This window comes from Salvelinus fontinalis, chromosome 1 (assembly GCF_029448725.1).
Source record: "Salvelinus fontinalis isolate EN_2023a chromosome 1, ASM2944872v1, whole genome shotgun sequence".
NCBI classification, from domain to species: domain Eukaryota; kingdom Metazoa; phylum Chordata; class Actinopteri; order Salmoniformes; family Salmonidae; genus Salvelinus; species Salvelinus fontinalis.
Window position 1 is genome coordinate 28,324,549 of NC_074665.1, and position 26,174 is coordinate 28,350,722.

The 26,174-nt window shown below is 42.7% G+C and overlaps 1 protein-coding gene across 3 annotated transcripts in view; it reads right to left on the minus strand.

Moving 5' to 3' along the window:
- Nucleotide 1: 1 nt before the first annotated feature.
- LOC129852019 (PH and SEC7 domain-containing protein 1-like) overlaps nt 2-26,174 on the minus strand; it is a 60,447-nt gene continuing 34,274 nt past the window's right edge. For 2 of the 3 annotated variants that reach the window (XM_055918240.1, XM_055918241.1), the window contains 12 exons: nt 20,752-20,943; nt 20,375-20,455; nt 20,156-20,268; nt 19,969-20,027; nt 19,665-19,754; nt 8,785-8,828; nt 5,461-5,639; nt 5,218-5,288; nt 4,964-5,121; nt 4,348-4,492; nt 3,865-4,008; nt 2-3,558 (listed from right to left, as the gene is read on the minus strand). In XM_055918240.1, coding sequence (XP_055774215.1) covers nt 3,364-3,558; nt 3,865-4,008; nt 4,348-4,492; nt 4,964-5,121; nt 5,218-5,288; nt 5,461-5,639; nt 8,785-8,828; nt 19,665-19,754; nt 19,969-20,027; nt 20,156-20,268; nt 20,375-20,455; nt 20,752-20,943 — 1,471 coding nt within the window. In that variant the 3' untranslated portion in view covers nt 2-3,363. Of the gene's footprint in view, nt 3,559-3,864; nt 4,009-4,347; nt 4,493-4,963; nt 5,122-5,217; nt 5,289-5,460; nt 5,640-8,784; nt 8,829-9,058; nt 10,630-19,664; nt 19,755-19,968; nt 20,028-20,155; nt 20,269-20,374; nt 20,456-20,751; nt 20,944-26,174 lie in introns of those variants that run through there. The other variant, XM_055918242.1, reaches the window with a different exon arrangement.

The window sequence follows — 26,174 nt, forward strand, 5'->3', positions numbered from 1 at the left end:
ATCTTTTCAAAATGTTTATTTTTGTCATCTGCCCCAAACATACAAACCATTTAGTACATTTCAGAGAGCAAAATCTTAATGTGTTATTGACAATATGTACAGCTAATGGGAAATTAAATAAGTTGCATTCAGATGCAGCGTCTATGGGGTCCAGTAAAAACCTCTACATGAAGCAGTATACTATATATTTTTTTGTTGACAATGACAAGTACTCAAGACCAAGTTGACTGATAAGCAGAAATAGGGCCTACTGTTGAAGTAGAATATCTAAGCCAAGGTGTGACACACAACCCCTGTTTTTATATCACAGAAGCCCTACTCTGGCTTGTAATTGTGTCTATCCATGGTCTCTCACCATACCACCTCACATATTTACACTGGGGGAAAGAGACACACCCAAAAGTGATTAACATTCTGCATGACTGCACATGTCATGCCTTACCCTGTCATGGTCCCTGTAGAATTACACAGACAGCCAACATTGCTAAATGTGACCAACTGAGTTTGAACCGTGTCCTCTGAGCAACAAGACTGTTAGCCCGCTGAGCTAAAGCCTAGATAATAGTTTGAGGCAAGGGCACTCATCAGTTACACTAACACATTTCTGCCATTTTGTGGTTTTATTCAAACAGCCATATGTGCGGATGCCTAACTCAACATAATCATCTCATTCTGATTGCAGTGGGGGTCCTCACGCACGGAATCATGTTTCACATCACCGTGGTCAAATTTTAACATTGGGGGGGAAGCGGTGATCACTGTGGGTCTATGATGACACCCAGATAACTATCACGCACTCCTGTTACTCATACAGTACAACCTGCGGCCATTGTTTCCCGTTGGAACAGAAAGCTCTGGTGACATTACTGCACTGGTTCACAGACCACACTGCCAGCCTGAGAAGAAAATGGCTATGCCTCGGCGTGACATTCTATATACACAGTGAGCTCAAAGTATCGGGACAGTGAGAAATTGTTTCGGTTCTCGACTCAAGCACTTTGGATTTGAAATGATACGATGACTGAGGTTAAAGTGCAGTCAGTCCGCTTTAATTTGAGGGTATTTCCATCCACATCGGGTGAACCATTTAGAAATTACAGCACTTTTTGTACATAGTCCAAAAGTATTGGGACAAATTCACGTGTGTATTAAAGATTGTGCCCAAAAGAAATGAATGGTAAATGAGGTGTAATTTGAGTCACTTATTGTAAATAAGAATATAATCTTTCTAAACACTTACGCGGATGCTACCATAATTACGGAAAGTCCTGAATAATGATGAGTGAGAACGTTTGACACACATATCACCAAAACATGCTAACCTCCCCTGTTATTGTTAATGGTTTGAAGTTAGCATGTCTTGGGGGTATGATACTGTATTTGTGTTTGATGCAGTCAGTGTGTGCTATGAATATGGGACCAAATACTTAACTTTGACACCCAGATAACTACTACGGTACTTTAAAAGACTAGAACGTCCCTAGGAATATGTAAAAAAAAAAACATTTTTTTAAAGTGCTGTAATTTCTAAACGGTTCACCCGAAATGGTTGAAAATACCCGAGTGTACAAAACATTAGGAACACCTGTTTCCATGACAGACTGACCAGGTGAAAGCTATCATCCCTTATTGATGTCACTTGTTAAATACACTTCAATCAGTGTAGATGAAGGGGTGGAGACAGGTTAAAAGATTTTTAAGCCTGGGGACAATTCAGAGGGTGAATGGGCAAGACAAAATATTGAAATTCCTTTGAACGGGGTATGGTAGTGTGTGCCAGGTGCACCGGTTTGTGTCAAGAACTGCAAAGCTGCTGGGTTTTTAACACTCAACCGTGAACATCAAGCCAACTTGACAACTGTGGGAAGCATTGGGGTCATCATGGGCCAGCATCCCTGTGGAATGCTTTCGACACCTTGCTTGCAGAGTCCATGTTCCGACGAATTGAGGCTGTTCTGAGGGCAAAAGCCGGTGCAACTCAATATTAGGAAGGTGTTCCTAATGTTTTGTCCACTCAGTGTATACTAGATTGGGTGTGGTAGGCAGGCAGTGCCTTATTTTCTTTCCCCATTACAATTCACGATACTGAATTTAAATCAACATTCAACCAACATTTAAATCAATTCGTCATCAATTATCTGATGAGTTGTTCCTGTGGAGACATTTGACCTACAGCTGAGACGTACTGTAAACTAAGCCTTCTGTCACATTTCCTTTTTTTTGCAGTTATACAAATGAAAAACATCATGTGAATCACGTAAGAAAAAAAAGGATCGTCTTTTGATACCATAGCGAAGCATGTCCTCTTGAGTGAGTCTTCCATCTCCTCGTATGCATGCAGTCCTCCTACTCTTTAAGTTCATGAAACCGATAGACAGCCAGCCTTGTGTGATCAACCTACAACCTCATCAACCCATTAGTATGACAAAACACTCAAGGATTAGTGGCGGTGCCATAGCTGATGTGTGTAAATGTCCTTAGAAATAATAATAATGAGATCCAGCAGATCTTCACAGTAGAAGGGCCTGGCTCTGGGCCAGTTCAGTTTGCCACAATAAAAGTCCTTAGAGTAACAAAATCATAGCAAAGACTTTAGATTTTTTTGTTGTATGTGCATGCAGCATCATAAATTATGTCCAGTAACCTGCTGTATTCTTTCCAATTGATCATGTCTCTCATGAAGAGCCCAGCGTTCGTCCAAATGCATTGTGGTTGGGTTGAGGTTCTGGCACTCTGGTCGGACGGAATGATCCCGGGCTCCGTTTCGTCTCCATGGTAACAGTCAGATGAGCCGATGCAGCCCCGTCTCTGTCCATTCTAGCTGGTCGGCACGGCAACTCACTTTACACGTGGAAGAGGTGGGCTGTGTGCAGTAATCACATAGATGTAATTTATGGAGATAGTGAACTCTCGTGGGAGGAAAATAACCTACGACTCTCAACATAAATCAGATCTAATGGCATAAGTCCATGTCATCTATAGATCTCTGTCAACAACAATTGGTTCAAAAAGCACGTTCAAATAAAATAAATATGGATATGACCCAGAATTTAGGACCACACAGAAGTTAGTCATGTGTATAGTAAAATGAAGGACTGCGTGCCCTGGAGCATCCAGTGCCTGTGGTTTCTCTGGATAGAAGCATGCAACAGGTCTATCCCCCATCATCTTCCTCCTCCATCTCATTTTCCAGTCACACCAGTGGTCCCTGTCTATCGATCCAACACAGATAATCCAATTGTTTAAACCATCGTGTCCACCGCAACACCCTCCAGGGTCCCTCTCACTGTTTGACAGCCTTTCCTGTAGCTGTTTCTCTGGGGCTCAGAGCGCTTCGTCTTGCTGCTCCCCCTGGTGCTGGAACTACTGCTGCTGCCCCCCCCTCTTGGCACTGCTGGCCTGGCTGCTGCTGCTGTGTTCCTCCCGCAGAGTGGGGCTGGAGTGGGCCCTCTGGAGACCCCCGTCGTCAAAGAGACGCGACTCGAACAGAGACAGGTCCTCTTCCCCACTCCGGATCTTAGCCCTCAGTAGCATGGCGTACGTACCGTAGCGAGTTTTCTGGATCAGAGAGAGAAAGAGTACCTGATGTCAAACAGGATTCTCCATAGCTGATATCAGAGCCAGTTTGGCAATAGAGCTTGGCAATCGGTCCTGGACTCTGGCACCAATCTAAATCATTCTTATTTCCATTCTGGCTGACCTGGAAGGGAATTGTCTTAAAACATTTGGTAGCCAATTTGGCAGCCATTCAATTCTGAATATCAAAACAAACGCAGTCTACCAAACTCGGCTAGACTACGGCTCTGGCTGCAAATATCAATCCCTATAACCATATTAAACCAGACAACAACAATAATCACTCACCTCAAACTCCAGGTACTCCTCACGTTGCTTGTGCTCCTCCAGATCACGAACTTTGGCCTTTTTGTCTGGAATTACAGCGGTTAACTCATTCAGCTCAGAGGAGATGGCCCGGAAACGTGTCTCATGGGATTTCACCTGCTCTTCCTGTCACGTGACGAAGGAGGATCATTAACATAAGGCTACACCAAAGTCAGGTTAACTTGTACAGAATTCTGCTCAGCATGGATGCTTACTTACGCATTTTAGTAATTTTATGGTTGTAAATAGCAGTTCTTCTCTGTTTTTAACACAAAAAGAGGTATACAGGAGTGTGTATTTAATGATTGCCTTAAGTACACAAGTTTAAAAAAAAATGTGGGGGTTGATCTAACTACAGAACAGATACTGGATGGAGGAAATAGGTTTGGACTGGGAGCTAGTATGTGGAAGCAGAGCGAGAGAAAGAGAGAGAGGGTCATGGTGTGAGTGGAGGCCTCTGTGTACCTGAGACAGCTTGGTGTTGGAGCCTGGCAGCAGCGGACGGCTGAATTTCTTCTGAGAGCCGATGGCTGCAGGGAAGGGTGGCGCTGAGAACATGGCTGACACCGCGTTGATACGCGTGATCCACGACTGCATCTGCTCTGCATTACTGAGATGGAGGACAACGGAGTTCAAATCTGGATACTGACTAAGGGCACAATTCTCAGCCCCAGTAAACAAAAAAAGATATCAATTGAATAAGAGGGACAGTTATCGTCAATTAGGATTTTTTAAATTCCACTTCCTGAATTGAAATAGAATTGATCCCAACCCTGAAAGAAAGTGTGTATCTAGGACATACCAGACAACTGTGTCCTCCAGGGACACAAAAACATAATGATAATCTATCTGAGCCTGGGGTTCTATGACAGGGGCACTGCCCACTCTGCTCTCAATCACTACTGTTTCGGGGGAACGTAGTACAGCCTTAGTACAGTAAAGCCTTGTAGAAGGCAGTAATAGCCATGTACCAATACAGAGCACACAATTGGGTCAGATAAATACATTCTTAATTGTATGGAATTAGAGGTGGACTTGGTGGAGATAAGAAATGGGTGGAGATGAGGATGAGGAGACTCACGGTGCTTGGAAGAGGAACACTCTCCAGTCTGCAGTGCGCAGGTAGAAGACGTTGGGCCTCTTGCTGTAGTCCGCTGCCCTCATGGCCAGAGAGTGGTGGATGGACACAGCGTTCTTCAGATCCTCTTCAGACAGCTGCTTTTCTGGACGGTACTCTCCCTACAGACCAATCAGAGAGCAGAATGTTATCACACAAGTCCAATCACCGAGTGGGATATACTGTTAGGATGCCGAGAGGGGTGTGGTTTGGTGTACCTTCTGCAGGTAGAGGACCAGTCCCTTCAGCATGACATAAAACGTCTTCCATCCTCTCTTACCTCTGGGCGCTGAAAAACAACCATTGAAAGAAAGTAAATATCCACTCAATATCCCAAATGTGATTTTGAATCGAAATTAGTGATAGTACAGCAATGTTTAGACAGACATGGTCGGATTTATCAACCGTGCGATAAAACAGATATGGTTGACAGGTGACAGGCGAGGGTAGAGGGAACCTACTTTTCTTGCCGTCAGAGTCTGCGTGGACCTTCCGTACCAGGAAGCCGTTCTTATAGATCAGGGCGTCAGGATTCTGGGCCACGCCTAGACCACTGCCGATTCGCTTCATGGTGTGGGAGGCGGAGTCAGTGCGCAAATCGGCCAACTCGGAGAAGGACTTGCGCAACTCCTCCTCATCGCTGTGGAGAAGATACAATTCAAATACAAGTTGTAATTCCCCTCGTCGTCAAACAAAACACACTAGTCTCGAACTCTTTTCAATCATCTGCTCCAGTTCAGATCCAGGACGTATGAATGATCAGTCCTCATAGCTTGGAGGGGAAAATGGCCATATGTCTTAATGCACTCGGTATGCCACTCATGTAAGAGCCTCTGGATTTCAGGGTCACTGGCTGTGTCACCCGCGCTGAGAGGTAACATCCCATAATGCTCCAGCTGAGCAGCTTACGTGCATCTTACTGGCCAATCAGAGAAATCTTTGCCAAGTTCTCCTGCAAGGCAAACAAACTGAAACCCAGCCATAAGCCCTGACACTGACAACTGACAGAACTCACTTTGACAAGCATGAACATAATGACTATCATCCAGTCAATTATCATTCAAATATCTAGAATTCATCTCTTACAGAGAAATGGTCTTTGCTGTAAGAGCACAACGGTATGAGTGGTGAGAGACTCACTGGCTGTTAGGTAACAGGTCCTGGTGTCTCTTTGACTGACTGTGGCAGTTTTAAAGATGCCATTTTCCCCTGAACTGAGGAGTCTGAGTGTTCCGTGATGCTATAAGAGAGAATCTGACATTTGTGGATGATGGTGTCTCTCACCCACTGAAGACACTGACTGAATACAGACCGGTACACCAGTGAAGCCTTGCAGCTGCTCGCATAAACATTCATTAATGTATGAGCGTTAAATTGCTGTTTGTCAGAGGGGGTGTGCTGCTGTGTCACACTGTACTGTCCACCTCCTCTGTCTCTCTGCTAGACACACTCAGATATATAAATAGAGGCACACACACACACACTTGATCTGTAAGATTAAATCATCCACTGTCACAGAAGTAACATACCTGTGGACACACACACAGAGGCTGCTCGCCCGTCTGGTGTGACCCTCCCCAGGATCTGTGTCTTAAAAGAACTCTCCATCTCTCTCAATCAATCTTTCGTTTATCATATCTCCTCAAAGCCATAGGGAACACTTGAAGCCGGCTGGTGGAATGCATTATGATTCAAATATCCTGCATTGCAAGACTTGCCATAAGCACGCATGGCCCTCTAATAATGTCATAGAATCATCTCAATGTTTCTGACTAAATACCAGTCATTATGAGTCAGTAGAAATATGAATGTATAGAGATGATACAATAAGCCTTACTGTAAGACATAAAAAGGCTTATGAATGCCTATAACATGTTATAGCATTATACCTGCAGGTACAATGTAAAGCGTTACAGGATGTTATCAATTTATCTTTAAAAAGACGACGCATAAACTAAGCGACAAACCACTTGTGTTGCCACTGCTAGATTCATTCTGAAGAGTAAAATAGGCCAGTCAGCACTCAGCACATACCATACACAAAAGCTCTGATCTGTTGCTAAGTAACTGCTGACCTCTCTGAATCCACAAGAGCAAGTGGTGCAGACAGACAGACAGAGACACAGACAGAGACACAGACAGAGACACAGACAGAGACACAGACAGAGACACAGACAGACACAGACAGACACAGACAGACACAGACAGACAGACTAGGATAGAGGAGAGAATAGAGAGCAAGGCACATGGCGAGCCTTGGGATGTTGGGACCGGGAAAGATTAAAGCAGCGGTGCAGAGTGAAAAGGAACGTGAGAGAAGATGATTTTCCCACTGCTCTCTTTCAGAGGCTGACTGAACCCCCAAAAAGCGGGCGGACGTGCCTGCTTAAGAATTGGAGTGAGACGTCGACCTGTAATTACAGAGAAAGGCAAGTCGGGACCTGTATCCATGGCAACGAAGTCTGGAGAGCTTAAGTCTTAAATAGGGTCTCAGGGCATCACAAAGGCTAGGTCCAGAATAGCAACCATTGGCACACACACAGTCTGGCAAATGCTACAGGGGCACAGTTGGTAGTTGATTCTGTAAGGGGGATATTACTTGTAGACAAGTACATTTATATCTAATTCCATATTCTGATATGCTGATTTTGTAACGTTATGAAAATGTATCCAAACCTGAGATTAATCATTATTCAGGAAACCTGTAGTTTTGATTAAATAAGGCAAGTGCAAGCAAATAAAGTCTAACATATGCCCAACATAAACATGATTCGTACACTGTAAAAACATTTTTTTAAACCTAGTTGTTTCAACTACTTATTATTAAGTAACTGGTTCCACAGACTTTTTTTTGTTTGTTTACTCAACTTTTCAGTTCAAGTGTTACCTGAACAAAACAAAAACATACTTGGCCCAAAAATTCTGTTAACTTAAAATGATGTGTTTGCTCAACTTGTAACATTCATTTAACTAGAAGTTATTATTTGGGAATCTTACTTAAAAAAAGGCTGTGGAACTAGTTACACACACAGTGCTTTTAACATACAATGTTTTCAACCTACATATTTGACACACATGATCATTTTTGTGCATGTTCTTTTATACAGTAATTATTATTCAACATGTCCTCACTTGGGATTTGAACTCACAACCTCTTGGTTCATGGCATTCTGATCGTCCTGCTACGCCACCTTGTCTGTGTTAAATGTCAGTTAATCTGACTATTCTCTTATCATTTATTTGAATGATTTATTAAAAAAAAAAAAAAAAAGTTTTTCTGTATGTTTGTTTAATGTTGGTGGGGCATATTACTCTGTTTAAAATGTTACTCCTTAACCACTATAATAAATAAAATGTTTTTTCTCCTCGAGTGTACGTTTAACAAAGCTGAGATTTACTTTGAAGTGCCAAATGTAGCAATACGGGTGAAATCAGTCATTGACACAGACATGGTGTTGTAGCAGGAAAATTGGAATGCCATGAACCAAGAGGTTAGGAGTTCAAATCCCAGGTGAGGACATGTTTAATTACATACTACTTCCACAGACTTTTTTATGTAAAATGCCCAAATAACAATTTCTAGTTCAATGAACATGAGACAATTTGAACAAACATACATTTTAGGTTGACTGAATTTTTGTGCCCCACTTTATTTGTATTTTTTTTCCTTCAGGTAACACTTTGACCGTAATGTTGAGTAAACAAACAAAAAAGCCTGTGGAACCTGTTACTTAATAATAATTAGTTGAAACAAAAATATATATTTTTTTGCAAAGTACACTTACATGGTCCACTGGAGCTTCTCGTTTCTGATAGAGTTGTACAAGGCCTAGAAAAAAAAAGACCAGACAAAACAGACGTCACACATATGAAAACGTGTGTGCGTACATGAGCTCGCTGAATGTGTAATGAGTGTGGTGGGACTTTTGGTCATCCTGGTATCATGTCTGACAACAATCAATAGAGCTCCTGAATAAACCAGTTCACATTGATCTTATTAGTCACACTGATCGCAACACAAGTCTGCTGCTTGGACCAAATTAAACCACATAAATTTACCCTGCATTTTCCAAGCTGTGCCTTCTTCTTGCGGGCCTGTGGGTGGTTCTGTCCATCCTGGGACCTTCCCAGCAGGTCAGGGAAGGACAAGGGTTTGAGGGAACGAGAGCGGGGGGCGCGGGGGTAGCGGAAGGGATCCATCACCCTGAAGTCCCGCCGAACACGCACAGAGCAAAGAGAGCGGGAGCGATTTCGCCCATCTGAATGGATGCTGTTTACACCAATCATGACGATGGACCAATGAGAGCAGGGTCCAGAGGGTAAGAGTTTGTGGAGGGAGGGATAAAGCGAGATTGGTCGAAGGGTCTACGGATTCTGTATATGGCCTCTTTCAAAGCGTAACACCAAAACGTACAGGATTCAGTTGAAGATAGGAGAGAGAGAGAATACGACACAAAGAAGTGGCTGTAAATAGAGAGGTCACTCTTCAGACAGACAGAGAGGCAGACAGTCACTGTCACTGGTGGCTGACAACAGGGGTCTGTATGTCTTACTAACAGCGCTTCACTGTTCTTTTGAGGAAACTACTGAGGAGGTTAACATGGGCTTCAAGCACTCCGAGGGGACTCCAGTTCCTGCATAATGGATCCTTATGCATTCATTATGCATGTATGGCGAAACAGTGGTGTGCAACTGCAAATCCTTTAGCACTATTCCGTGTCAAGTCCATGAAGGTGGAAGTCTTTCTGGAAGGATGTCATGCAGTTGACAACATGTTACGCAAGAGCTGGTGCATACATACAGTTCCACCATACATACAGTCCCAATGATACCCAAGAGAGTCACACACACACACCCCTACGCACAAACACACACTCACAGGTGAACAACAACCCAGTTAGAGGCTGAAGGATGACTAAGACGATTGCAACAACCAGAGACAAGCAATTGAGTTCACATACACATCGGTCAGTGCGCACACACACACACACACACACACACTCCCAACACAGCGGAGTGCAGGCGGAGGGAGACAATTCCACCCACTCACTCACAGGCACCGCTGTCGAGGAGAACCCTCAAACTGACGCCTTGTCACGTCCTCTGGGACCCAACAACATGTATCCAAGGCTTGAAATAACAGATGTTGTGTCCAAGGTTGCAGAATACAGATGTGGGAGAGAGGCAGGTAGACAGGCAAGTGAAGCTAGGACTATCCTGTTGCTGTCTAATAATGACAGTTTGGTGGCATGAGGATGAGACTGAACAGGTCCCCTTTCTCTCCTGCTCTTTGTCCTCTCTGTTCCTGGATCCTCTCCTCTTCACGGGTTTGTCTTCAAACTTGTAAATGGTTTCCCACACATCCACTTATTTTGCCTCCGTATGAGTCAGTCTCTTATTTCCCTCAGAAAATCCCTCTATATGCGAGCCGGGACAGAAAATATCTTCTGCACTTCGCACTCTTTTTTCCTTCGTTTATCTCACTCTTTTCAATGTTGTTCTATTTTCCTGTGTGCTGCAGATGAAAAAGCAGACAGAATCGCAGTGACAAAAGAAATCTGATGATTAGGACCGAGAGCTCCCTCTCTCCTCACTCACTCTCTCTCTCTCCTCTCTTTTCTTGCTCACCCCCCCCCCCCCCAGTCTCTCTCTCTATGCGCATTTCTCTCCAGCTGAGCAACAAATCCCAGTCCATGTTTCTGTTCAGATCCCTCCCTCCTTGAAGTGTCAATCATTTGCCTACATATCACCGTTTTCTTAAAATGCAGACTTTCTCACACTCCATTTCCACCATTCTAACAGTGTAATAGAAAGGAAAGCTCAGTCTACAGTGCCTAGTGAAAGTCTACAGACCCCTTACAAAAACTGAATCATTTTTACTGCCGATTTACACAAACTACTCCACATTCCCCGACAGTGACAAGCATACACATAACATGATGCTGCCACCACAATGCTTGAAAATACAAAGAGTTTCACTCTGTGTTGTATTGGATTTGACCCAAACCTGAAGTTTTTTATGTATTTATTTGCCGTGTTGTCTTGACTGCAAACAGCACATATGATTCTAAGTAATTTTTCCCACAGGTTTCCATCTTTTCACTTTGTCACACAGGCCAGTAATGTGGAGTGATTGGAATGTTATTAATCCTCTGTATTTTCACGTATTGTAGTGGAAGCATCATGTTATGGGTACTACACACATTTTAATGCCAAAGACACACCAAAATGGCTTCCAAGAGGGGTTGAGTGATCCTGAACGGTCCAGTCTGCTTGAAAATCAGAGACAAGGTTTGATTATTGCTGTTCATTAAGGATTTCCTAGCCAAAGTTAATGAGCTTGAGCAATTTTGACAAAATCAATGGATACAGTGCATTCGAAAAGTATTCAGACCCCCTTGACTTTTTCCACATTTCATTACGTTACAGCCTTATTCTAACATGGATTCAATTGGTATTTTCCTCAAATTGACACACAATACCCCATAATGACAATGCAAAAACAGGCTTTTAGAAATCTTAGAAAATGTATATAAAAAAAATACTTAAATATCACATTTACATAAGTATTCAGACCCTTTACTCAGTACTTTGTTGAAGCATCTTTGGCAGTGATTACAGACTCGAGCCTTCTTGGTTATGACACTACAAGCTTGGCACACCTGTATTTGGCTTGTTTCTCCCATTCTTCTCTGCAGATCCTCAAGCTCTGTCAGGTTGGATGGGGAGCGTCGCCTCACAGCTATTTTCAGGTCTCTCCAGAGATGTTTGTTTGGGTTCAAGTCCGGCCTCTGGCTGGGCCACTCAATGAAATTCAGAGACTTGTCTCGAAGCCACTCCTGCGTTGTATTGGCTGTGTGCTAAGGGTCCTGAGCTCTCTGGAGCAGGTTTTCATTAAGGATCTCTCTGTACTTTTCTCCGTTCATCTTTTCCTCGATCCTGACTAGTCCTCCAGTCCCTACCGCTGTAAAACATTTCCACAGCATGGTCCAATGTATTCCCTTTTTAGATCAAATTTGAAGACAGTGCAACAGGTGTGTAGACTTTCACTTGGCAATGTAGGCAGTGGTATAAAGTACTTAAGTAAAAATACTACAATACTACAAAAATACAAGTAGGTTTTTACCAGAGATATGGACTCGAGTCACATGACTTGGACTTGAGTCACAAATATGATGACTTGCTACTCGACTTTGACACCAATAACTCGTGACTTAACTTGGACTTGAGCCATTTGACTCGACCTGACTTGATACCCTCCCCAAGCCCAAATATTAAAAATGATCCTATTAAAAAAAGTGTGCAGCGCATCAACTCTTCATTTAATGGATTACAGTTTGAATTGGACAGCAGCCAATCAAATTGTGCCAGCTGAGAAAAAGTTGTGCGTGGCAGTGCAGAGGAATGTCGGCGGGTGAATTCAGATGGAGCCCTTGGAAAGATGATACCCAAAATTATTATTTTCGGATATAAAGACGACACTGTATCAACAAAAAACAGATTGCAACTTGCAAAACATGTGGGAAGAAAATTACAGACGGAGGCGCAACAATTTCCAACTTCGTTCGATATTTGAAGCTGCACAAAGAACGGTAAGTCGTGGCTAATATAGCCGACAGCTACATCATTTATATCTTTGCTAGTGTAGCATGTAGGTTAACGTAACGTTAAATTAATGAGCCTCCACACGGTCAGTCAGTGCGGGAACGTGATCATTGCACCCAAGATTGAGCTACAACTGGCTAGGCAGTTGGTAGCCTAAATCCTGCCTGATGTTACTGCTGTTCCTAAAACCATTGACATAAGTTAGCCTACTGTAACCACACAGAGAGATAGTGTGTGTGTGTGTGTGTGTGTGTGTGTGTTAAGGTTGGATGATTGTGTACAAGCCTACATCGCCTGATTGCGCCCCATAGCGATCCTCGATCCCTATTGGGGGGGGGGGGGGGGGTGTCTTTCTCATGGCTACCCATGTATTTCCATGGAAATGTAACATTTATTTGGAAATTAATAAATATATATATATTTTTAAAAGCATTCATGATTTGGGTAAATGTAATATACTAACTATTACTCTTGTTAAAAATATGAAATGGTATTACATTTGGTGAAGAGCACATTATGACTTGTTTGGGACTTGAGACTTGACTTGATACCTGTCGGTCTTGACTTGAGACTTGACTCGGACTTGCCTGTCTTGATTTGGGACTTGACTTGGGACTTGAGCACTAAGACTTTAGACTTACTTGTGACTTGTAAAACAATGACTTGGTCCCACCTCTAGTTTTTACTATTTTTATTTTTGACAACTTTTACTTCACTACATTCGTAAAGAAAATAATATACTTTTTACTCCATACATTTTCCCTGACACCCAAAAATACTTTTTACATTTTGAATGCTTAGCAGGACAGGAAAATGGCCCAATTCACACACTTATCAAGAGAACATCCCTGGGAATCCCTACTGCCTCTGATCTGGCAGACTCATTAAACACAAATGCTTCATTTGTAAATTATGTTTGCGTGTTGTAGTGGGCGATCTGTAAATAAAAAATGAAATAAAAAACATTTGTGCTGTCTGGTTTAAGCAATTTGAAATTATTTATACTTTTACTTTTGATACTTAAGTATAATTTTGCAATTACATTTACTTTCGATACCTAAGTATATTTAAAACCAAATACTTAGACTTTTACTCAAGTAGTATTTAACTGGGTGACTTCACTTTTACTTGAGTCATTTTCTATTAAGCTTTCTTTACTTTTACTCAAGTATGAACATTTGTTACATTTTCCACCACTGACTGTAGGTAGACGTATGACACAATGATGCCTTTAAAATACAGTAATTCATAGTCTGCATTACAGATAATTCTACTAAGTTGTGGCCTGAGATGTTAGGCTGTACAAAAAAGGACAGAAAATAATCACCTATGGGATGAGCAATGTATAGAACATAATGTAATACCATTGCTAAACAAATCTATGTACAGTTGAAGTCAGATGTTTACATACACCTTAGCCAAATACATTTAAACTCTGTTTTTCACAATTCCTGACATTTAATCCTTGTAAAAATTCCCTGTCTTAAGTCAGTTAGGATCACCACTTTATTTTAATAATGTAAAATGTCAGAATAGTAGAGAGAATTATTTATTTCAGCTTTTATTTCTTTCATTACATTCCCAGTGGGTCAGAAGTTTACATACACTCAATTAGTATTTGGTAGCATTGCCTTTAAATTGTTTAACTTGGGTCAAACGTTTCAGGTAGCCTTCCACAAGCTTCCCACAAAAAGTTGGGTGAATTTTGGCCCATTCCTCCTGACAGAGCTGGTGTAACTGGGTCAGGTTTGTAGGCCTCCTTGCTCGCACACGCTTTTTCAGTTCTGCCCACAAACTTTCTATAGGATTGAGGTCAGGACTTTGTAATGGCCACTACAATACCTTGACTTTGTTGTCCTTAAGCCATTTTGACAACTTTGGAAGTATGCTTGGGGTCAATTGTCCATTTGGAAGACCCATTTGCGACCAAGCTTTAACTTCCTGACTGATGTCTTTAGATGTTGCTTCAATATATCCACATCATTTTCATTCCTCATGATGCCATCTATTTTGTGAAGTGCACCAGTCCCTCCTGCAGCAAAGTAACCACCCCCACAACATGATGCTGCCACCCCCGTGCTTCACGGTTGGGATGCTGTTCTTCGGCTTGCAAGTCTCCCCCTTTTTCCTCCAAATATAACGATGGTCATTATGGCCAAACAGATCGATTTTTGTTTCATCAGACCAGAGGACATTTCTCTAAGAAGTACGATCTTTGTCACCATGTGCAGTTGCAAACCGTAGTCTGGCTTTTTTATGGAGGTTTTGGAATCAGCGGCTTCTTCCTTGCTGAGCGGCCTTTCAGATTGTGTCGATATAAGACTCGTTTTACTGTGGCTATAGATACTTTTGAACCCGTTTCCTCCAGCATCTTCACGAGGTCCTTTGCTGTTGTTCTGCGATTGATTTGCACTTTTCGCACCAAAGTACGTTCATCTCTAGGAGATCGAACGCGTCTCCTTCCTGAGCGGTATGACGGCTGCGTGGTCCAATGGTGTTTATACTTGCGTACTATTGTTTGTACAGATGAACGGGGTACCTTCAGGCGTTTGGAAATTGCGCCCAAGGATGAACCAGACTTGGAGGTCTACAATTATTAGGTCTTGGCTGATTTCTTTTGATTTTCCCATGATGTCAAGCAAAGAGGCACTGAGTAGGCCTTGGTAGGCCTTGAAATACATCCACAGGTACACCTCCAATTGACTCAAATGATGTCAATTAGCCTATCAGAAGCTTCTAAAGCCATAACATCATTTTCTGGAATTTTCCAAGCTGTTTAAAGGCACAGTCAATTTAGTGTATGTAAGCTTCTGACCCACTGGAATTGTGATACAGTGAATTATAAGTGAACTAATCTGTCTGTTAACAATTGTTGGAAAAATTACTTGTGTCATGCATAAAGTAGATGTCCTAATCGACTTGCCAAATTAACAAGAAATTTGTGGAGTGGTTGAAGAACGAGTTTTAAGGACTCCAACCTAAGTGTATGTAAACTTCCGACTTCAACTGTATACACCAAAATAGTCAAACTCCAAATTGAGATCTAACATTTCCAGGTCACTGAGGAAAATAATCATCCGTCTGAGCCTCCCTCAATCTGTTAATGGCTAAAAATAATTCCAGGGTGGTGGTACCGTACTAGCGTTTGTACTGTGCAGAGTAGAAGACAAACAATGTTCATACTCAAGAGGCGGTTTAGTTTGACTAACATAAATAAGATGTATGTTATGATACTCATAATTATCAAGTGGCCTCCTCTCTCTCTGTCTGTCCCTATTACTTCCACTCAGTCAGTCACTCAGTCAGTCACTGTCGCTCACTCACTGTCGCTCAGTCACGTCGCTCAGTCACTCGCTCACTCAGTCAGTCACTCCCTACCTCTTCCTCCCTCTCTCACGCACTGTCCGTTTGTCAGATAGTTCTAGATCCCAGATGCCTTATAAGCTTCAGTGCTTCCCTGAGTTCTGCAGCTTTACTTAAACCTGACCTCCTTTCAGGCACATCTCCCTACACTGTCGCATGGCACCTCTCCACCGGGAGGAGAGGAGCAGCAGTTCACCATTTCTTAAAACGCACACGGCAATCTGTCTCTGTTTGTGTGTGTGTGTCTTTCTGCGTGTGTGTGTGTGTGTGTGTGTGTGTGTGTCTCTCTCTCTGTGTGTGTGTGTGTGTGTGTGTGTCTGTGTCTGTGTGTGTGTGTGTGTGTGTGTCTGTGTCTGTGTGTGTGTGTCTCTCTGTGTGTGTGTCTCACTCTGTGTGTGTGTGTCTCGCTCTCTGTGTGTGTGTGTGTGTGGGTTGATCCTGTGGGATGGTAGGGGGTTGACATGCATACAGAGGTCCTATTTCGATCTAGCCCAAAATGAAAGGAAGCAGCTGTCTTAACAGAGAATGACAGGGGATAAATCACAAAGGAGTTCAGCTGTTGACAGGGCTTTACATCTTACCTTAAAACTGTTTTTTGTCAAGTCAAATTGCTGTGCCACAGGCCTTCCGAGTGGCGCAGCGGTCTAAGGCACTGCATCGCAGTGTTGCGGCGTCATTACCGGTCGAGAGTCCCATAGGGCAGCGCACAATTTGCCCAGCGTTGTCCTGGTTCGGGGAGAGTTTTGCCGGGGGGGAGAGGGGGTATTTGCTTGGCTCATCGCCCTATAGTGACTCCTTGTGACGGTCCGGGCGCCTGCAGGCTGACTTCGGTCATCAGTTGAACGGTGTTTCCTCCGACACATTGATGCAGCTGGCATCCGGGTTAAGCGAGCGGGTGTTAAGAAGCGCAGTTTGGCGGGTCAGGTTTCGGAGGACGCATGACTCGACCTTCACCTCTCCCGAACCCGTTGGGGAGTTGCAGAGACGAGACAAGATCGGAATCCCGAAATTGGGGAGAAAAAGGGGGTAAAAAAACACAACACACTTATTTTTGCTGTGCCACAAATGTACCCCCCCCATTTCCTCTCCCCTATGCACTTGTGTAGATCTGAAAGGATTGGATAGCTAGCTTAGAGGGTAAGGTGGAGTTATTTCCATACCGCTTATACTGTACCTATCCAATTTTTTGCAGATCTACATAAGTGCATATGAGGTAGGGGAAGGGGTTGATTAGGGATTGGGCACATGTCTTTTAGGGAAATCTAAATTAATCCAATCTAATCTATCCCATTGAAGTGGATTTTCCGGGTCCATTTCCCAGTAGTGGGTCAGAGGACACAGGTCATATTATTAGATTAAATTGATAGACCCACTATGATCTACATTTACAAAGTGAATTGTCAATCCACTCACTGTTAATGTACCTTCTGCGTCAATATTTCACGTGTTTTATTCACTAGAAATGATTGCTTATAGGTACCTTTGTGTGTGTGTAAAATATTACTGTTCTCTGAGTTGTAAAGAGCAATGCACTAACTGTAAGTCACTCTGGATAAGAGAATCTGCTAAATAAATAAAATGTCAAATGTAACTGCTTAACAAAACAGATCTCATTACTGTATTGAATATGATTCTTTTTAAATTATACCGAAATGTATCATTTGTACAGTTTTTTTATTTTTATTGAACAGTTATTTGTGACATTCGACTGTGTAAAATCTAGCAGTACTACTTATTTCTCTGAGAGTGAGGCGGATATATAGCGTTTTGCAAAAAAACATGATTATTTGTCTCTCTGAAAAGTAACCATCATTTTTTTTTAAATGCATGTGTCACTGAACAGCCCCAGGCCATGATTAGATAGTGAAAAAAAAATAAACACACCAATCTCTTTCAAAAGTTCTTTAAATGAAAATAATTTACCAACATTTTGGAAAATTGCTTTTTGGAATTTAACTGAAGCAAAGTGAACCTCTCCACTTTAACGAGTTGTGCTGTGCAGCGCAGCAACAGAGATCTACACCCTTGACGCTCAGATCATTTCTTGGGGAAATGTACACCGCACTGTCTGCATTAACATACCCTGCATAATCACCACCCAAGAGACACAGCAACATTACTCATACTTTACACAAAAATACTGACAACTAAGTTATGAAATATAGAGGATATGGAGAAGAATATGGAGAGAAAGAAAGAGAGAGAGAGAATCATAGAGAGAGAGAAAACGGTGGAAGCAGCAAGCAAGGAAGACAGACAGAGTGATTTGTAACGCCTTGTATGATAATACCATGACAAAACGCTCAACACAGCAGGGGGTACCATGTGACAGCCAAATTCCCATTTACTTAGAGGCCTGTCCTCCCTCTCACCCGTAATTTACCATATGAGCCCTGCCCCACTGACTACTGTTCTGTAGCAGCCTCCTCTCTGCACCAATAGACACCGCCTGTTGACTTGGACAATCTATCTGTGCTGCTTTAATACCCCTTACAGACCAGCGCAAACCATTACAGAGGGCGAGATGGATGATGAAAGACATGGATGGATGATGAAAAACATGGATGGATGAAGAGATGAATGAAGATGAATGAAGAGATGGATATAGGAAATTGGTTGGTCTGTTGTGAAAGATTGTGACACAGAAGCGATTGTGGAGCGTTCCATAATATTTCATAGAGCACTCAGCTGTGATATGAATAGTTAACTGAGAGAGCGTGGGGAGGAACATAGCTTGGCCACCTCTGTGGGCTGCAGGCAGCTGGGCTGAGCTCCCACAGAGGTAGGTGGAACAGAGATAGGAACGCCATCAACGGAGAGCAGAGGAGCGATAGAGAGAGCAGAGGAGCGATGGAGAGAGAGAGAGAGAGAACGAGGGACAAACCTGATAAATAAAATGGAGGACGAGCGAAGAATACAAGCAGGCAGATGGAAAATTATCTGCCATGGGGTGACATGATACGTAACAGAATGAGAGAGAGAGAGACTGTAATAAAACACAGAGACAAGGAGGGAGGGAGAGATGAAAACAAGGGAGTAGGAGGTGATGCTGTTCACAGGAGCGAGGCAGAGAGTGGAAGGGCAAGAGGAAGGAGAGAGAGTGGGAGGTAGAACATGTTGGCTCTCTCTCTCTCTGATCTATACAATATGGCTCTGTTCACACAACAGCTCAGAGGTGGTCAACAGACCAGAAGATGGTCAACAGACCCTAGAGTCAGAAACCCCTTCCACTACAACAGGAAGGAAATACATCATGCTGGATCATGCCTGTAAAAGGACACACACTATCTGCGGCACAGGAGGTTGGTGGCACCTTAATTGGGGAGGACGGTCTCGTGGTAATGGCTGGAGCAGAATCAGTGGAATGTTATTAGTCCATTCCATTTGCTCTGTTCCGGCCATTATTATGTACCGTCCTCCCCTCAGCAGCCTCCACTGCTGAGGGTGAGAAATGTTACGTCTCTCTGACACCCTTTAGGACATGCCTCTCTCAATATCATCTGATCAGTGGTGCAAGTTACTCTGATGTCAACAATACACTATCTGGGAAACCGACTCATGGATATCAAGAGATCATGTGGTCAAATAGAGGTCATGCAGCTGAAACAAGGGTCCCACTGTACGCATGTGGTTGTATGCACATGGTTCGACACATCGATATGCGCTTCTACAGTATGTTCTAACTAATTCAACACACCTTGAGCAGTTCCTTGGGAAAATCCTTCCCGTCGTTTAGCCCTTCCAGGTTGCCGATGAACTGCAGGACGGACATTTTCTTGCCGATATTCTGAGGAGGGAGAAAGGGGCACCTTCACTTGCGTTGTCTCCTTAAGGACCCCTCTAGGAAAAACTACCGCTGTAGTTATATGTTATAGGGTATATATATATCACATTGTTTTAATGGTCTTTCTTTTTGACTAGAGAACTTTAAGCTCTTTACCCACATTTCAACATGAGCCCTCCACGGCTCTCTAGCCCCTGGCTCCCCCACAGGTACTCACGTGGCCATGCAGGTCTGTGTTGAGCAGCATCAGGGCACAGGTCAGTGTGTGGACACTGTCTGGAGCAGGGAGAGAGAGAGAGATGTTTCAGTGAGTTCTCGGGCAGTATCAGTGAAAGAGTTGGCGCCTACTGGTAAATGTGTCTGCTATGTTGACACCTTGGAAGGCACACCTGTCCCCGTCTTACCTTCAGAAGGTGTTGCATTGGGGTTGCATTGTAGATATCTCCTAGAGAAGTGGGCCAGCACTCGCTCTCTCTCCTGTGTCTCTCCCATGAGGGCAAACTCCCTCAGGAAGGCTCTGCGGATGCCATACAGCATTGTGAGTGTTCACTATTCATTGGGGGGGGGGGGTGACTAGGTCATTATGCTACATTTTTAACCATTTCCACTGAAAGATATCTTACCTTAGCGCTTGGTCAATAGTAAGGTCTGAAAAGTTGAAGTAACTGAGGTATTCTTCTGCCACCATCCGACTGAATTCATTACTGCAAAAAGACCCAACACACACACTTACTGTGCATGAAAGGTAAACAAAATACAAAGGCAGAGAGAAGTGAACAGGTACCTGGCCTACGTACAACTCATCCCAAATCACTACCTATCCTTATCTTGGCCCTAACCCCTCAATGATAGCATATCTGAGGGGTCTGGATAGTTATAAGCAATGTAATGGTAAAGATTCCACTTCCACCTAATAGATCTGCAAACATTGAAGGGTAAGGACCAAGGGGAGGGTTATAGCTCGAATTGGGACCAGCTGGTACTGCTCCAGTATACTCACTTCTTGCTCAGGTGCCTGGCCACGTCAGACTTCCTGAAGCCGTCCAGGTTGAAGAGGCGTTTGGCTAGGCGCTTAGCAGCCTGCAGGTCAGCCTTGTTGCCGTTGGCCAGGGCCTCGGTGCTGCCCAGGGCTAAGCGCTCGCCCACATCCTGCTGTGGGAACGGGTCTGGAGCCCAGTGGCCTGGCTTCTCCCTGACAGACGACAAGAGGAGAGATGACTCACATGATGCTGTTATAGCACTATTATAACAGGTAGCTGGGTAACAAACTATTAGACCAGAAACGTTAGGTTCTGTTTCAAATGTAACTGTATTACAGTTCACTAACTGAATTAGAAAGAACAAGAACAAGGCAACAGTAAAATCATACTGTTGTCAACCTTGGTAAATAGTAAAGCAGATGGTTGTCACTGGAAGGTGACATATTTATATTAAAAACAAAATAAACTGTTTTAAATGAGATGTAGGCATTGGTCTGAAGCCAAAAAAGAATGGAAATTCACATGAGCACCACAATGCCTACTTTACCCATGCTCTACCAAGGTTTTCCATCACACATCTTTGACCTACAGGGCCTTCAGAAAGTATTCACGCCCCTTGACTTTTTCCACATTATGTTGTGTTACAGCCAGAATTTAAAATGGATTAAATTGTGATTTTGTGTCACTGGCCTACACACACACACACAACACCCCATAATGTCAAGGTGGAATTGTTTGGTGGCTGCATCATGTTATGGATATGCTTGTCATCGGCAAGGACTGGGGAGTTTTTTATAATAAAAAGAAATGGAATAGAGCTAAGCACAGGCAAAATCCTAGATGAAAACCTGGTTCAGCCTGCTTTCCAACAGACATTGGGAGACAAATTCACCTTTCTGCAGGACAATAACCTAAAATACAAGGCCAAATATACACTGGAGTTACTTACCAAAATGAAATTGAATGTTCCTGAGTGGCCTAGTTACAGTTTTGACTTAAAAATCGGCTTGAAAATCTATGGCAAGACTTGAAAATGGCTGTCTTGCAATGATCAACAACTAACTTGACAGCACTTGAAGAATTTTAAAATGAATAATGTGCAAATATTCTACAATCCAGGTGTGCAAAGCTATTAGTCTTACCCAAAAAGACTCACAGCTGTGATCGCTGCCAAAGGTGATTCTAACATGTGTGTGAATACTTATGTAGATGAGATATTTCTGTATTTCATTTTCAATAAATTAGCAAAAATGTCTAAAAACATGTTTTTACTTTGTCATTATGGGGTATTGTGTGTAGACGGGTGAGAAAAAATAAATATATAATACATTTTGAATTCAGGCTGTAACAACAAAACGTGGAATAAGTTAAGGGGTATGAATACTTTCTGAAGGCACTGTACTACCGTACCTATGTTGGTCTATTGTACGTTAAACAACGTGTCGGCAGGTTGCTTAGGATTCAAACCTTCTCAAACGGCCTAACTCATACTCTTTGAGGAGATGCTCCCACAATAACTTGGCTTGTACTGCATACAATGTAAAGTATTGGATTCTTCACACACTACACAAAGACATTATCCACTGCTTTTATACTTACAAGACCACCAGACTTGATTGAGTGAGCTGTTGTCTTAGTAATGTGGTGCTGGTGCTCTGTTTTAAAGCTAGTGTCTCTAAAGGAAGCGCCCGTGGATTTGCTCCATTGCTCAGCAAGCATTTCTTACACTCATAACAAGCAGCCTGAATGTAATTATTTCCAGCCCTTCCACCTTCAGCCTCTTATTAATAGCAGCAGAGTATCAAGTGTCTATTTAGGATTTTAACATGACCCCCCCCCCCCCCCCCCCATAGGACTCTCTATTTCTCAACAGGATAAACAACCTCAACAAAAAAAAAATGTGCATGAATGTGCTACTACAGCTCATAACATAATATGCATTGTTAAGTATTATTCCCAACAGTAGACGTTAATTAATAAAGTGACATTAAGTGAAAATGTTGGTGCTTTTTGGGTTGTCTCTAAAATGATTATCTATTTATTGTACTTCTGAAATGGAAATGTGCCAGAGAATTTCTGTAATAAAGTTAATGCACAGTGCTTTACTATAAGCTCTTTAACTGCTGGAATATCTGTGTGCAATGATATGGGTCATGTAAGGACAAGATACATCTCCATAATAGAAGAAGAAATTCTCTGTAAAAGAGAGATGTTTCAAAAGGTTAAACATTTCCATTTACAAACTACACCCACAACGCAAATTCACTAAAGTCAGACTTCTGTCTCTGCAGACATTTGAGAAAATAATCAGAGAGCCACTTTAAGACCATGGATGGAACTGTCAGCAAGTCCTTCCAACAACAACATAGTAGAGTTACATACAGTGGGGAGAACAAGTATTTGATACACTGCCGATATTGCAGGTTTTCCTACTTACAAAGCATGTAGAGGTCTGTAATTTTTATTATAGGTACACTTCAACTGTGAGAGACGGAATCTAAAACAAAAATCCCTCTGTTTATATCCAGATGCCTTGATACTAACTGAAGTAACTGAAGAACCCCCCCCCCCCCCCCCCCCTGCTGGCTGATCTGAGAACACTGTAGGTGAGCCTCTATCATAGGGACCAGAGCCAACAGGTATTTATCACACTCTATTAACCATGAGTTGCTACATAGTTTCTCTGAACACACACGCTTACTCTCTCACCCTGTATATCAATTGAATTACCAGACACTGTATAACATTGTCCAGCCAGCTAGGAGTCACAGTCACACATATCAAATCAATTTGTATTGGTCACATACACGTGGTTGGCAGATGTTAATGCGAGTGTAGCGAAATGTTTGTGCTTCCGACAGCGCAGTAATATCTAACAAGTAATCTGACATTTACCCAACAACTACCTAATACACACAAATCTAAAATGGGTGAATGAGAATATGTACATATAAATATATGGATGAGCGACGGCCGAGCGGCATAGGCAAGGTGCATTGATGGTATAAAATACAGTATATACATATTTTAAAATATATATATATATTTCACCTTTATTTAATCAGGTAGGCTAGGTGAGAACAAGTTCTCATTTACAACTGCGATCTGGCAAAGATAAAGCAAAGCAGTGCGACACAAACAATAACAGAGTTACACATGGAATAAACAAACACAGTCAATATCACAATATAAAAAGTCTATATAGAGTGTGTGCAAATGAGGTAAGATAAGGGATGTAAGGAAATAAATAGGCCATAGTGGTGAAATAATTACAATTTAGCAATTAAACACTGCAGTGATAGATGTGCAGAAGACGAATGTGCAAGTAGAGATACTGGGGAGCAAAGGAGCAAAACATAATAATAAATAACAGTATGGGGATGAGGTAGTTGGATGGGCTATTTACAGATGGGCTACATGATATGAGTAATGTAAGATATGTAAACATTATTAAAGTGCCATTGTTTAAAGTGACTAGTGATCCATTTGTTGAAGTGGCCAGTGATTGGGTCTCCATGTAGGCAGCAGCCTCTCTGAGTTAGTGATTGCTGTTTAGCAGTCCGATGGCCTTGAGATAGAAGCTGTTTTTTAATCTCTCGGTCCCAGCTTTGATGCACCTGTACTGACCTCGCCTTCTGGATGTTAACGGTGTGAACAGGCAATGGCTCAGGTGGTTGTTGTCTTTGACAATCTTCTTTGCCTTGCTGTGACGTCGGGTGCTATAGGTGTCATGGAGGGCAGGTAGATTGCCCCCGGTGATGTGTTGTGCAGACCGCACCACCCTCTGGAGAGCCTTGCAGTTGAGGGCGGAGCAGTTGCTGTACCAGGCTGTGATACAGCCCGACAGGATTCTCTCAATTGTGGATCTGTAAAAGTTAGTCAGGGTTTTGGGTGAAAAGCCAATTTTCTCCAGCCTCCTGAGGTTGAAGAGGCCCTGTTGCACCTTCTTCACCACACTGTCTGTGTGGATGGACCATTTCAGTTTGTCATTGATGTGTACGCCGAGGAACTTAAAAAAATAAAATAAAATAAAAATTAAAAAAATCCACCTTCTCCACTGCTGTCCCTTCGATGTGGATAGGGGGGTGCTCCCTCTGCTGTTTCCTGAAGTCCACGATTATCTCTTATTATCTTTGTTGAAGTTGAGTGAAAGGTGGTTTACCTGACACCACACTCCGAGTGACCTCACCTCCTCCATGTAGGCTGTCTCGTAGTTGTTGGTAATCAAGCCCAATACTGTCGTATTGCCTGCAAACTTGATGATTGAGTTGGAGGCGTGCATGGCCACGCAGTCGTGGATGAACAGGGAGTACAGGAGGGGGCTGAGCACGCACCCTTGTGTGGCTCCAGTGTTGAGGGTCAGCGAGGTGGAGATGTAGTTTCCTACCTTCACCACCTGGGGGCGGCCCGTCAGGAAGTCCAGGACCCAATTGCACAGGGCAGGGTTGAGGCCCAGGGCCTACAGCTTGATGATGAGCTTTGCGGATACTATGGTGTTAAATGCTGAGCTGTAGTCATCATCAAGCATTCTTACATACAGTTGAAGTCGGACGTTTACATGCATTTAGGTTGTAGTAATTAAACCTCGTTTTTCAACCACTCCACACATTTCTTGTTAACAAACTACAGTTTTGGCAAGTCAGTTAGGACATCTACTTTGTGCATGACAAAAGTAATTTTTCCAACAAATGTTTACAGACAGATTATTTCACTGTATCACAATTCCAGTGGGTCAGAGGTTTACATACACTAAGTTGACTGTGCCTTTAAACAATTCCAGAAATTGATGTCATGGCTTTCGAAGCTTCTGATAGGTTAATTGACATAATTTGAGTCAATTGGAGGTGTACCTGTGGATGTATTTCAAGGCATACCTTCAAACTCAGTGCCTTCTTGCTTGACATCATGGGAAAATCAAAAGAAATCAGCCAAGACCTCAGAAGATAAAAAAAATTGTAGACCATGTCTGGTTCATCCTTGGGAGCAATTTCCAAATGCCTGAAGGTACCACGTTCATCTGTACAAACAATAGTACGCAAGTATAAACACCATGGGACCACGCAGCTGTCTTACCGCTCAAGAAGGATACGCGTTCTGTCTCCTAGAGATGAATGTACTGGTGCGAAATATGCGAATAAATTCCAGAACAACAGCAAAGCACCTTGTGAAGATGCTGGAGGAAGCAGGTACAAAAGTATCTATATCCACAGTAAAACGAGTCCTATATCGACATAACCTGAAAGGCCGCTCAGTAAGGAAGAAGCCACTGCTCCAAAACCGCCATAAAAAAGCCAGACTATGGTTTGCAACTGCACATGCGGACAAAGATTGTGCTTTTTGGAGAAATGTCCTCTGGTCTGATGAAACCAAAATATAACTTTTTGGTCATAATGACCATCGTTATGTTTGGAGAAAAAAGGGGGAGACTTGCAAGCCGAAGAAC